At 33.6% G+C, this 14,577-nt stretch overlaps 1 protein-coding gene across 4 annotated transcripts in view; it reads right to left on the bottom strand.

Annotated features, from left to right (window-relative positions):
* fgd5a (FYVE, RhoGEF and PH domain containing 5a) overlaps positions 1 to 14,577 on the bottom strand; it is a 71,967-nt gene that overhangs the window by 42,274 nt on the left and 15,116 nt on the right. For all 4 annotated transcript variants that reach the window (XR_012387127.1, XR_012387128.1, XM_021479796.3 and 1 more), the window contains exons 3-5: positions 9,854 to 9,971; positions 7,081 to 7,139; positions 6,588 to 6,618 (exon numbers count right to left, since the gene is read on the bottom strand). Coding sequence is in view for 2 of the 4 variants with exons in the window: in XM_021479796.3 (XP_021335471.1) it covers positions 6,588 to 6,618; positions 7,081 to 7,139; positions 9,854 to 9,971 (208 nt within the window). In the remaining 2 variants the exon portion in view is untranslated. The remainder of the gene's footprint in view (positions 1 to 6,587; positions 6,619 to 7,080; positions 7,140 to 9,853; positions 9,972 to 14,577) is intronic.

Here is a 14,577-nt window from a genome sequence, read left to right on the forward strand (position 1 = left end):
TCAGAGGTCGTCACAGTGGAATGAACCGACAACTCATCCAGCATATGTTTTACACAGCAGATGCCCTTCCAACTGCAACCCAGTACCAGGGAACACCCAAACACTCTCATATGCACACACTCATACACTACGGCTAATTAATTTTATACAATTCACCTATACTACATGTCTTTGGAATTTGTTTTTAGACTAAGTCACCACCAATGTACATTTCGAAATAAATTATTATTTAATTGTTAAAGTAACAATTGTATACATACCAGAAATCAGCTTACTAAGTGTTTCTGACCAAGAAGACAAAATCTGATTCATCTGAGGGATTTATCAACTAGCAAAGCACAAACGGCATCCTTCTGGATCCTTCTGGACCTCTCAGATCACTCACTAATTTTCATTCACTCCTTTAAATGGACTATATTTATGGACCAATGTAGGGTATAGTGAATAAAGGTTAGGGCGATTTTAGATACAGGATACGTATAAAGTCATTTGAATCCAGTCAGAACTTCAGCAGGTAATCTTGACCACATCAACTTGTTTAAATTCATTATTACCAATGGAGACGTACGCATATTGGGAGCGTTCATTTAAATTCTTAGCTAATATATAGCTTATATTAACATTAGATAAATGCTATTTTTTATTTATTCTAATTTTAATTTATTTATTCATTGTTCTGTCATTTATTTTAATTGTAAAATAATCACTCATGTTTAAATCAAAAACATTTACATTTATTTTTAAGTCCAAAGAGAGAAATGGACCATTGTTCGTTTTTATTAATATTTTGTGCTGTATTTGGTTACTGAGCAGCAATAAAAAACACTTTAAATTGTAAGCAGTTTTCTTGTGATTTTCTATACTAGTAGTGTATACTATAATCGCACAACCAAAATTTATAATCGTTGCATCCCTAATTGTAAAAGAAACCTACTTGGGCAATACACTGATTTTGTTGTGCATTGAAATACAACATTTGAATATGTTTGTAAAATAAAGCCTATTGTTCAACGCAGTGATGTTATGTAGTTTCAAAATACCACCTTTTAATGTTTTAATGTAGAAAAAGCCAACGTTGTGTCTTTAGGAGCAAAAATACAGCATACAGGCTCTTATATTGCTGTTGTGTCATCACTAATATTGCAAGTCACATCTCTCCGGCCCCTCATTTGGGATGCATTTTAAGAACTGACCCCCATGACAAACTAATTGAATAGCCCTGCTGTAAGGTAATGAACTGTTTTGCTTGGTTTACTTTATAGGGGAAAAACATTTTTGGCTGCTTTTTCAAACTATTTATTTTAAATTTGCTAAAACAACCCAGCAAGCATTTTTTTTGTTTTTAAAAGATGTCTAATAGACGTCTAAACATGGTCATCTTGGCTAGCCAAGGCAAAACTTGGGCTGTCAATGAAAAACTAATAGATGTCTAATAGTAGGCCAAAACTAGTCATCAAATAAACAGGAATGAATGACTACACATATGAAGTCTATCTAATCTGTCTATTTGACGACTGGTCTAGTTTTGGGCTATTCTTAGATGTCTATTCGATTTTTATTGACAACCCAAGTTTAGCCTTGTTTTAGCCAAGCTGTCAACATTTTGATGTCTATTAGATGCCTATTAAAAAAATTTGTTTGCTAGGAATCCAATTATTTATTTATTTATTTTTGTTAATTTTGGGGGGAAACTTAATTGTTTTATGTTCAATCCACTTAAATTTGTTATATTAACCTAATCAATTTGTGTTGAGACAACATGAAACAATTGTGTGGAACCTTGCATTTTTCATATAAAATGTATTTAACATGAACTGCACAAATTCCCATGCAACAGTGGGGTAGAAACACCATCAAAGTCACAGTTGACAGCAGCCAAACACTGATTTAATGGTGGTGGACAGAAAATCAAGGTGACTCAGATCCTCCAGCTCATTATAATTCTGCGCAGCACAGAGAGAGTGATTAATGACATCTTTATCTTTTCCACATACCCACTAATTGTTAAATGCAGTATAAATATTTATAGCACATCAATATCAAACTGAACGTTCTCCCAAACGAACGCTAGACATGAAATACTACTGCAGCACTTTCTGATGTGCCTATTCATTTGGCTCGGTTCACGATCCCTCCCGCTTATCCTGTTCAATGCAAATCTGCAGCATTATGTACGAATAAGGGGAACTATAATTGCGGTCCTATTGTAACACAATACAGCATATGCACAGGGCCATGTATATGATTAGCATTCTTTAGTCGCTAATAGGACAGCGATTGTATTGACTATGGCTTATTTTATTCAAATGAGGCAATTAAAATGGTGAATATGAAGTGTAGTAATTTACATGAGGTGTGCCGTACTGTATGAAAAACTTCAGTTCCCTCTGGATCATGTTAAATTGCTCCTTCAGCCCCGCCTCGACTTGATAATTGGAATACATACTGTATTAATCATGAAAACAAAAGCGCTAAATTTAGTTACGAGGTCGAAGTCTAGAGGACAATGTTTAAAACAATAGGTTATAGGTTTTTTCTAGCTAATTCCATCATTCACGCAGACTCTGCAAGCTATGCACAAATACACACACATGTAGGCCCAAGGGAACGAGGTTAGAAAGACACTTTGGCTGTCAGAGTGGGAGAGCTAATGAAAACAAATGATAACTTGTATTGAACGCAGTACATCACAGTGCAAATCTGAGTGAAACAGTCCAGTGTTTCCAGATAAACAGTGGACTTCGCTATTGTATCCACCTAATATTTCACATAAGAGTGGGCATGGCCATTGAACTAAAATGTATCGAGACTTCTGCACTCATTGACTTCCATTGATTTTTAGCTGTACAAAATTGTTTTTGTTATGAAGCTTGTTGTTGCAAACTTGTACTTTCTTATATTATTTACTTTATTTCTTTCTTATTTATTATATTATTGTTATGTATAGTCATGAACCTATTGGTTTGTATAGCGCAAGTAGTTTTTACTACCATTTTTTGTTATTCCTTTGTTACCCATAGCCAAGAGCTTAGAGGAAATAGAAATTAACAAATTTTTCCACATTACAAAATAAGGTGGATAAGAAGCAATTACAACTAATGTGTCAATGAAATCCATTTAATTTTCTATTTTATAATAAAATAAACGCAATCCTTTCACCCAAAAATTCAAATTTAGTCACCATTTATTTTGAAAAATGTTCATGCAATGCTTTCTTGTTCCCAAACAATAAAAGTCAAGATGTTAGAATGTTATGACTTCAGTCTTTTGACTTCATTGACATTCATTGTATGTGGGTCAAAGGTGAAAAGGGTGTACAAGCACCTAAACTTATTTTTTCATATATTAAAATTATTTCTTGTTGTTATTTTTTTTTTTTTTGAGCAACTTTAAAAGTATCGAGTTTACCATCTTTTTTAAGCAAAGTCAACTAATTGCTTTAAAAGCATCAGGTTTAGTCACTTTTTTAAGTAAAGTAGACTAATTGCTACAAAAGTATTTAGTTTACTTTAAGTTGACTAATTGCTTTAAAAGCATCAGGTATAGTCACTTTTTTATAAACTCGATCAACTGCTTTGAAAATGCATCAGGTTAAGTCACTTTTTTAAAGTCAACTAATTGCCATAAAAGTATCAAGTTTACTTACTTTTTAAAGTAAAGTCGGCTGATTGCTTTAAAAGAATAGGCTTTAGTCACTTTTTTAAGTAAAGCCAACTAATTGCTTTAAAAGTATCGAGTTTACTTTAAGTCGACAAATTGCTTTAAAGGCATCGGGTTTAGTCACTATTTTTAAATAAAGTTAACTAATTGCTTTTAAAGTATTAAGTTTACTTACTTTTTTAAGTAAAGTCGACTAACTGCTTTGAAAAAACATCAGGTTTAGTACATTTTTTTAAGTAAAGTCAACTAATAGCTATAAAAGTATCGAGTTTACTTACTTTTTTAAGTAAAGTCGACTAATTCCTTTAAAGGTATTGACTTTAAGTAAACTTTACTTTCCAAAAGAAAGACAATGGAATATTATCTCGTCTATATTTTATCTACTTTACTTCTATCTACATGAAATAACTTTTGTAAATGTGATTTGATACGAGAGCTACAATTAGAAATTTAATCATTGATCGGTGTACAAAAACATTCTTCAATATATCTTTTGTGTGTCTGTGTAATAAGCAGGTTTATTGTAGTTAAATAAAATATTCGATACATAAATTGCACTGTTAGCATGTATTGTATTAAAAATTACTAAATCTTAATCAAAAACTAACAATTTAGACAATTATAAAAATATTTCAAATTGCAAAAAAAATGTAAATTGAACAAAACAAAAGCATGTCTATGATAAATTCCTCAATGTATCCCTCATTTGTAAGTCTTTGGGATAACAGTGTCTGCTAAACAGATAACTGTAAGTACAGAAAAAAAAGAGTAGAGATAAGTCAGTGTACTCACCTTGACAAGTTATTTGGGACTAATTACCAAAATTATTATGTTTATAAGTGGCGAGGCTCATGAGAAGATACCCAAAACAAAGGTTTGGTGCGTAGGTACTGCGTCACTTACAGGCTGACTTTTTCAAGACAAGGTTGTCAAGGCCAGGAAGTCTCAGTTACTGAAACAACACTGATAAAGGTTTTCTAATCCCCCACCCCGAGAGTGCGTGTGTGTGAGTGTGTGTCCCAATGTATGTGTAAATGTATGTGCATGTACAACTGCCTGAAGTGACACAGGTAGAGTAACAGCATAGGTCTAATTTTTGGAGCATTTTTAAGGGGCCTTTGAATTCTTATATGAAATATGCATCTGTAACTTTTGCCTAAACTCTTTGAACTAATGCTTTTTTAGTATGTGTTTTTAAAGGCTGATTTATACTTTTGCATCAAGCGCACATGTAGCCTTTACGCAGTTGCATAGCCCTCGCCATGACTGACGCCATAGCTGACACACCCCTCTCAAAAAATGTAACTACATGTCATAACAAACCCATTGGAGCGAGTGTTTACAAGTGTTGAGTCCCGTGAAGTAGCTCTAGATGTGTTATGCTCCAGCAAGCAGCATCAAAAGGGAAAAGAACATTAATTTAAATGCAAAACATGCCAGGTTATAGCCGATTTATACAGCTCCTGCCTTTTGCGTTGCCGTGCATTTATACTTCAGCGTGCTGTTTGTGTTGCTCTGCAATAACACTTCTGAAACTCTAGCTGGCAGTAGGTTTAATTGTTCCTCTGTGTCGTGTTTCTTAGCGGGCGTTTTCTTTTTTTCTGAACGCTTCCTTAATATACAAGTAACTAAAACTCGCTTATTCAGAGGCGGGAAAAGGCGGAAGAGCAACAACTTTTAATGTATACACAAAACAACAGTTTCCATCTAGGGGACTCCTTCACAGGACTTGACACTTGTAAACACTCACTCCAACGGGTTTGTTGGCTCTCGGTTCAACCCACACTGGTCACAGCTACCAAGCTGACCAATCACAGTGCTTGTGCTACGCTTTGTTGAGACATGTAGTTACATTTTTTGAAAGGTGCACGCCAGCATCGCCGTCAGCCTCGGCGAGGGCTATGCGATCATGCGAAGGCTGCACCAGACCATACACATGCGATTGACACAGAAGTATAAATCAGCTTTAGTCTGTTAGGCCTGATTGCTTAGAATTAGCATTCTGTCTCTTTTGACTAAGCATAACTTTAGATATCATTCATGCTTGTGTAAGCTTGAGCAACAGTAACAATGGTTCTCGCTGTAAAGTTGCACTTGTTCCATCATGAGCGAAACAGATGACCTGCATACTGAACTGTAGAAACATACAAGGCTGAGGATTATTTTAAAAATGTTGTGATGTCTTTACTGTACACTGGCAGAACACACAGAGGTCTCGGTACTGATACATTATGCCTACAGATTCCTATACAGACCTTTATTTTGAAGATTCAAGAACACAATGACTTTTCAACAAAAAAACTTAATTTCATTATTTGCAACTGATGCTAAACATACACAGTCTTTTAGGGGTTTGGGGCTTATGAGATTTTTTAAATAATATGCTGACATTTTTTATCTTTTTCTTTAATGCCTGGGAAAAATGCATTTATTTGTTCAAAATCTAAGCAATTTTAATATTGTGAAAATAATAAAATGTAAAATAACTGTTTTCAATTTGAATATATTTTCAGATATAATTTATTTTTGTGATAAATAAGCTGAAATTTCAGCAACCACAACTTCATTGCCTCGTGATTCCTTTATAAATTATTTATTTACAGCTCAAACTTTTATAATCGTTCTTGAAAACTGTTGTGCTGCATAATATTTCTGTGTTAAACAATAGATACTTCTTAGAATTTTCTGAAGACAAGGGAAAAACAAATAAAATTAAAGCGTTTGTAACCTTATAAATGCCTTGATTGTCACTTTTGACCTTGTTTTTTTTTACATTTTAAAACATTAGATTATTAAAAACACTGCTCAAAAATAAAGCACAGCTAAAAACACTTAAACAGCAGAATGTAATTCAAAATGTTCCCTTTATTTCTTTTTACACAGTGTATGAATATGAATCAAAATATATATTTAAAAAACTAACATACCTCTTGAAGAACCTTCAGAGCCTTCACGTGTCTGTGAATTAATAAAAACAAGTAACATTACTCGATTTGACATAAAAACAATCAGTTTAGGTCTTAAAAACAAAACAAAAAGACCTGTCAAAATGTCAAGCACACATATCCATGATCATTCAAGTGATACCAACATTTAGACAGCTGATTTATGAAGCCAGCTGAGATTCATAACAAATGCATTTGAAGGGCTTAGAGGGAACAGCAGGCTTGCTTAGATACTAGATCACATTTAATAAATCGACACGCTTAATGACTCATTGAGGCGCTGCTCAAATGAAATATCTTTAGGCAGACAGTGCAGTAATAGGCTGTCAGCTCAAGTATCAGAGGAGCCGTTGAATGAACAAGACTAGACAATGATAAAGATGTGCACAGGGACAGGATGAAGAAGATCCCTAAAGGACAAACAATTGGACTTTATCTGAAATGTGTTTCAATCCAGACAGAGATGAACACTTACTCTCTTTCTGAGTCCACCAGGTCTTTGGCAACATAGTAGGCTCTTGATCGGCCATCAATCTGAGAGAGACAGAAAAGAAAAATGAGAAATAAAAGAGAGACCCAGTTTTTAAAGTTCAAGTACACACTGTGTATTGTGCAGCATTTTATTATAAAACATAAAGCAATGCTTTCCCTTCCAAATAAATAAAATAAATAAATACTTGAATACTGATTTAATCTCAGTCTAATCTGTGTCTAATCTGGTTTTAAATCAGGCCCAAGTGTATTACAAGCAGCTGCAGATCACTGGAGAACTACAATTCAGCCACTGAACCGAACTACAACTCCCAGAACTCTTTGCACGCATCACTCCACAGCTGATAGTCATTTGGATAGGCAGACACACACACACACACACAGCTGAAACTCATGATCATTGATTATCAGGACTATTTAAACCACTTACTTTTTCATACACAAGGCTGAGTCTTGTTTACCCCATGTAGCATTACACAGCGGTTTGTCTTGCACAAGTTTTTCATTGTACCACAAGTGATCTTATGAGTATACTTGTGGTTTGTAATACTTGTCATAAATACTTGTTTGTGAAGGAAGGAAATAATGTCATGATCTGGCCAAGTATGGTGTCCCATACTGAGAATTTGAGAATTTTCTAGCACTTTTCTGTCTGTTTAAGTTAATTATAGGTTACTTAAGTGCAATTTAAATGTATTTCTGAGAAGTATCTGAAATATATTTAGGATAAATATGTTAAAAGTAGACTAAAAGTGTACTTTCTTTTTTTTTCTTTGTTTAAAAGAGGTATACTCATATAGAAAATTGGAATAAAGAGACACTTTACCAAAAATTTTAATTTGCTGTTCATAACCTCAGACCTTTTTTGTTGTTAAAAATGTGCTTATTAGCAATTAATCAAATTTAACTTAATTAAACTCAACAGCACTTTAAAAGTAAAAAAAAAAACATTCACAGGGAAAACTTAATCCATACCAATACAGTTACTCTGTATAATACATGGAACTCTAATGAAGTGAAACTATTAGTCTGTGCAAGATACTAATTTTATAATATTAATATTATTTTGAACATTATAACTTTTAATTTCAACATAGCAAACAGAGTATATGCACAGCTGTGTCAGGTTTGCTTTTGTTAACAATTGGTTAGGTTAAGAGTATCATCTGGCAAAGGTTTTTCATACAACAAGCAACACCCTCTTTTGAGCATTTCAAAAGAAAAGTCCAGCATAATTTCAAGTCATATATTTTCGATGAGCCTGGCTTGGTCAAGCACCTGTGTTTGCACAAGCTATCAAAATGAGTGCATTGTTAAACACATTTAGAACTTTATAAAGTCAAATAAATCAATGATATTAATATATAAATACAATATGTTGGCAGAAGAATGGACAGTCTGATTTAATTTCTCATCTAACATAGTAAAAAAAAAAGACTGATTATTTCATTACAGCATAATGTAAACGAGAAAGCTTTCCTGGACGTGCCACTTTAAACACAGCTGCATTATGGATGAGAGTCTGTGTTCATGGCAAGCACAAATCCACCATTGATTTGCAAGCTAATCACAGCTGTCTGCGTGAGACTATAAGATGAGCATTTAGAATAACATGACTTGGTGCGGATGAGCAACATATCCATAAAGAGTAAAAAAAAAAAAAAGTGTGTGTGTGGGGGGGGGGGGGGGGGGTGGTGGAGTAATTATTACACATGTATGAAAATCCACATTAAAATGATTTTTTTTAAGTGTAGATGTTTTTTTCCCAGTTTGTTGTTGTGGTGGAATGAGGCTGGGACAGGTTACTCCCAGATATTCTTTTCTTTTTAAAGAAGAAGAAAACAAGGAAGCAGGCGTCACAAGGCCGGGGCCCCGGCTGATATTACAGTGGCAGAGGGAAGAGGTGGGGTCCAGCTTTCATTGCAGAGCTAAACTCATTGCCAGTAGACGCACATGAACCTGGAGCTCACAAAAATGCACACATAGGGAATTTTTCTACAACAGGGAGGGTCCTTGTTTTTATCCGTTTTAGCATACACAGATGTTGATTACTCTGTTAACGGTATTAGGGAATGTTATAAAATAAAAGTAAAATTCTGTAGATTAACTGTAAAATGTAAATACTACACTGATAAATGAAAGGTATTATGAAAGTTTTTTGAAAATTATGATTTTATATAGGAAAATACCACCATCATTTACGCACCCTTCAATTGTTAAAAAGCTGTTTGATTTTTTTCTTTTTCTGTACACAAAGAAAGATATTTTGAAGAAGGGTGGAATAACTGGCCATAGGGAACACTGGGACATTCCCTTATATTTATGTAACATTATCAGTTTTATTTAATGTTTACTATAATAAAAGAGCTGATGCCTTAAATATTTAAGTCATTTCAAAATAAAATAAAATAAAATAAAATAAAATAAAATAAAATAAAATAAAATAAAATAAAATAAAATAAAATAAAATAAAATAAAATAAAATAAAATAAAATAAAATAAAAATAAAATAAAATACAAATGTAGAGCCCTGTAGGATTAGGTATGTCTTTCTCAAAAAATACTGGGTTGTTTTAAACTGTCTATTTCAAAATTTTAACAAACTCAGTTAATGAATCTCACCCAAATTTTGTTTGCAGTGCATTTTAGAATGCAGAGTATGTACTATATAGCACTGCATACTAGCAAGCGCTTTTTATTAAGGACATTTTATTCAAAAGAAATTTACAAAAGACATTATTAAACAGTCAACTGACCTGTCGATCATGACAGTGGTCTCCACAACCATCCTCTTCCTCAGATGTGCGTCCATGATCTTCCTCATTGGACACAGTTGCAGACACAGGACAAACAGGAAATGGCTCAGTGTAGGCACTGAAAATAATTGAACAAACAAAAAACAGAGAGTTATTTCATTATATTGCAGTGTTAATTCTGTTAATGAAAATGGCCTATCACAAAACAGAAATTTGATAGATCTGCTGTGCCAGTAACATGACTGAAAACAAGTGATCCTCTTATCTAACAAATAAACAGTAAAAAGCAAAGGATAATGACAAAAATTAATGCTGGTTTTAATCATCTTGACTACACTTTAGCCTTGTCTTTTTTCTTAAACAGTAACCCACTGTTCATTCATTCACATATTTCAGTCACATTACTAGCCAGAGGACCTGTCAAGTGTCTGTTTGTGTCAACCTAGGCTGCAAACATTTTTCGCCATTATTATGAAATTAACACTGACTACGTTTACATGGACATCAGTAATCGATACTGTAGTTTGATTAACGCTATTGCGTCACCACGCTATCCACATTTCTATCCACATGTAATTTTGGACGTTTAATTTTTAATTTTTTGACTTTAATTGCTGTTTGGTAGTTTCACTTTCATGCAGGAACATTTCATTCATGCCCCCATGACAAACTGGGGTATTGAGGTATTGAGGTATTGAATGTATGTATGAATTAAGCACTTGTGGAAGACTATTGTTTGAAAGGAATTTGATATCGCATGCCAAATGAGAGAATAAAAACCTCCACATTTTAAAGTGTATCTGTCTGTGGTCCTTTGCTAACTTGGTGCAGAGTGCAGAGAATAGTGTCAAATCCATCTGTGTATGAAATATCCTGTTGCAAAATGCAGCGAAAAGTTCTACATGACTAATAATAGTTTGATTAAGGCGTTTACATGTCTGTACTGCATTTTTTGTAATGCAACTACAACTCTAAATGGAGATAAGCACCAATTTTAAAAATCCACTCTTGAGGGCTCATGCTCTAAAACTTTAATATACAGTCTTTAAATCCCACCCTTCATTCTATGCTGAAATTGTGTAACATTTAATCTCTGATGTTAATAACTCCACAATCATCACTGTAACAGAGCCACAGAAAGTCCTCCATATCAAATATGTCTCAAAACAGCAAGTTTTGTATTAGAGGGCACTTTGGTGTCCAGTGGAGCAGAAATTACCCTCTGCCAAGGAGAAACAAATTCCCCCTCTTCATTTAAACAAGACCTGGTGAGAATAATTTGTTTTTTTCCTCCCCTGCTCGTCCTTACAGTAGTAACACGGATGGCTGGGGCCAGATTGCGAGGACGTTTACGGTTAGTCAAGAAGGGCTGGCTTGGTGATCCTGCGGTGAGCACTTAAAGCGAAAAAAAGAAGATACAACCCTGAAGATATGCAAATATTCACAATGAAGCTGATTATATACTGTAAAGGGGACATTAAGATACATTTACACTTATCTAGAGCTGCTGTCATCAAAAATCTCTTTGCATTAAAAATGTAGTGTGTGTGCATATTGTCATAAGTTTGTAATACTACTCAACGACAGAACTCTTTTTTCCAAAGCACAAACACACACTCTGAAGGTGGATGTGGATATTGCTCATTGCTCATAAGCAGCTGAACTGGGTGACAGTTCATTTCGAAGACCCAGATGAAGCACATAGGAGCCTTCTGGCAGAACGTCACTACAATCTTTAGTGATCTCACCAGCTGAGGACTCCATTTTCACTGAAAGCGGCACGAGAGCTAGCATGAGACAAAACAAGCTGCTTCTTTATCTGAAAAACCTTCATATAAATGCACTCTGGCATTGCCCATATGTTGCTTTCCAATTTCATTAAATAAAATGAAATCATTCTTCTACCAATGCATCTGGATATCATATTGAATTTTGATTTGCGTGTTTTGAAATGTGCTGAAGGGATTGTCACAACAGAATGATATGGTATTTTCTGTATACCTGGTAAAATAATACAAAAATGTCTAATAAATAGAAATAGAGAGTAGAAATAGAAATTAAGAGAAGAAATTGTTCTGTATATTATATATATATATATATATATATATATATATATATATATATATATATATATATATATATATATATATATATATATATATATATATATATATATATACATATATAATACAGAACAATATCCATTTAACAAATAAAAAAGGCATTGGAAAATTCTTTCCATGTCATCTCACTGTTGAAAATCTATTGCCTTTTCTACTGGCCAAAAGTGACAATTTGCCCAATCCTCTTGACATTTCAACATTAGCATTTATGAGAAGCAATTATGAACTTCTTTAAGCTGTTTGGTTAAAGGTACCCATGAGCTGAATTTACTGCTGAAAATTAGACTGAGAGTGCAATGATTTCCTATAACGCAGCTATATGTCCTACTTCCTGACGCTTCCCTGAGGCTTGTTATATGTAATTCAATTGATTTAAACTCTTGATAATAAAATATACATTAGAAACCCGAGTCTTTCTCTGTGTGAATTGGTGTAATAGTGCTATTATAGAAGATAAGCATCACTGAGATGACTTCATTACCAGACTTCATTTAGCAAAACGTATTTGAATGCAGATGAGGAGAGAGTGACGAGCAGCACGTGAGCTGGTTTACCAGAGACATTTTTGCTTGGTTTTAGTTTGATGGTGTTAATATTCACATCATTTTTTCAAAGGGGGGTGTTTTTCATTTTGTCATCTTTTCAAGACTTGTTCATTCCAATAAATCATATATCATGCTATTTTTAAAGATCATTATATTTTAACTGGATGTACTAAAATATGTTAACATTGAGTATCATTATGATTTTTATACTTTCCACCTCTCCTAATGCATAGTGTTGCTTTTTGAGAATGAAAAAAGATGTGCGAAGTTAGGGCTCATTCACACAGAATGCAATTTTTTTTATGCAATCTCAAAGCAATTCCTAAGTTTTTGAGGTAGTGGCTAATTTGTATTAATATGCACACACATGAGCACTGTATTTTTAGATGCCAAAGTTAAGATGTCAAGTTAAAAGAACTTTAAGTTTTACACACAACACCACTTGGTGTCAGCTCCAAAGCAATGGATCAATCAGAAGTACTTGGCATCAGGGCAAGCATAGCAAGTTTCTGTCTTAAGGTTATTGCACACTGCCTCTGCAACTTTCGTCCGTCAAAACCGAGTTCGATTTTTTTCCCGTTTTTGTATCCAAAAAAGCCATTTGAGCGGTGTTTTCACAGTTCAGAGCCACCGATCACGCAAAAAGCTAAATACAAAATGCAGTCATTTGAGCCACAGATAACTTTATGACAAACAGTGCACAAAATAAGACAGAATGTGGTCTTATTATATAAAAATAAATATAAATATTTATTTTTGAGTGTTCCTCTCTATGCAGTATTGGATGAACACAATATGGTGCCTATTTCTCTTTCTTTTTCTACTTTGGAGAGTAGAGAGATTTGCTAGAACTGATTCCAAAATGTTTTGCGTTTTTTTTTGTGATTAAATAATTAATATGCATCGGACTCAGTGTGCAGGGTTTGTTTATATGACAAATTTTGTATTATGAACCCGAAAAAAACACATACAAAAAATTCAGACTTCAGTGTGCAAAACCTTTATGCTGCACCTTTTGTAAACCATTTCTGAGCCCTTACAAAGCACAATGTGCATTTCAAAAGTATGTATCCTACAGTAAATTACTCCTCAAATATCCTCAATATTTCTGAATACTCTGAAATGCCTTGGATATTGTACTTTTTCATGTACAGATCACAAAATCCAAAAATACATGTCTAAGAGTGAAGAAGGACATTTGAGTTGCATTAGTAGTGTGTTATATTCGTGTCCAAGAGATGCTGTTTCTAATATACATTCACTGACCATTACCAACATTACATAAAGATTCTGTCTGATTTTTACATAACTTTTTGCAGATACATGTCAGTGTACTCATGTCAATAAGAAAAAAAAAAATCATCATCAATAGTTTAAACTTGAAAAATATTTTTAATGCTGTTGTATTGTTTGTCCCCATTGTGGCTGAGGCACAAGCTCCACCCTGTTATGCAAAAGTAGGTGGGGAGCAGAAGTTTATTTGCAAAAATCAATTTTCCATGCACTTTTTTTGATCCAATTTGCAAACTTCCCATTGCACTATTATATGTAACTTTACCCCTTGACTGTACAATTATTGATCTAATCAAATGTATGTAATCATATCCATCTGCAAATTATGTTAGGTTTTTCTGCATACATCTAACAGATAAATCTAATACCTAATTTAAACTGTATAATATGTCCATAGTACGTACATCTATATAGTATATCTTATCATGCTTGTATAACCTTTTCATTTCCATTTTTCATAACCGTTTTTCATATCCACGATATCTGTATATTGTAACAAATGTATCGTATTTATTCTTGCTGCACTTCCTACTTATATTTGCACTCTGGTTAGGTAATGACAATAAAATTTCACCTATTCTAATCTCATTTAATTTAATCTAATCTAATCTATGGAAATTAGTGATGGGAAGTTCGGATTATTTTACTGACTCGGACCTTTGAGTCTTGATCAGTGAGATGAACAAACTTTTTTGTGGCATTTCGTTTAATTTGCCAAAATATTAATAAAATGGTACGAGTTGCTTCCAAACTCATCTACGAC

This window comes from Danio rerio, chromosome 11 (genome assembly GCF_049306965.1).
Source record: "Danio rerio strain Tuebingen ecotype United States chromosome 11, GRCz12tu, whole genome shotgun sequence".
Classification (NCBI taxonomy): domain Eukaryota; kingdom Metazoa; phylum Chordata; class Actinopteri; order Cypriniformes; family Danionidae; genus Danio; species Danio rerio.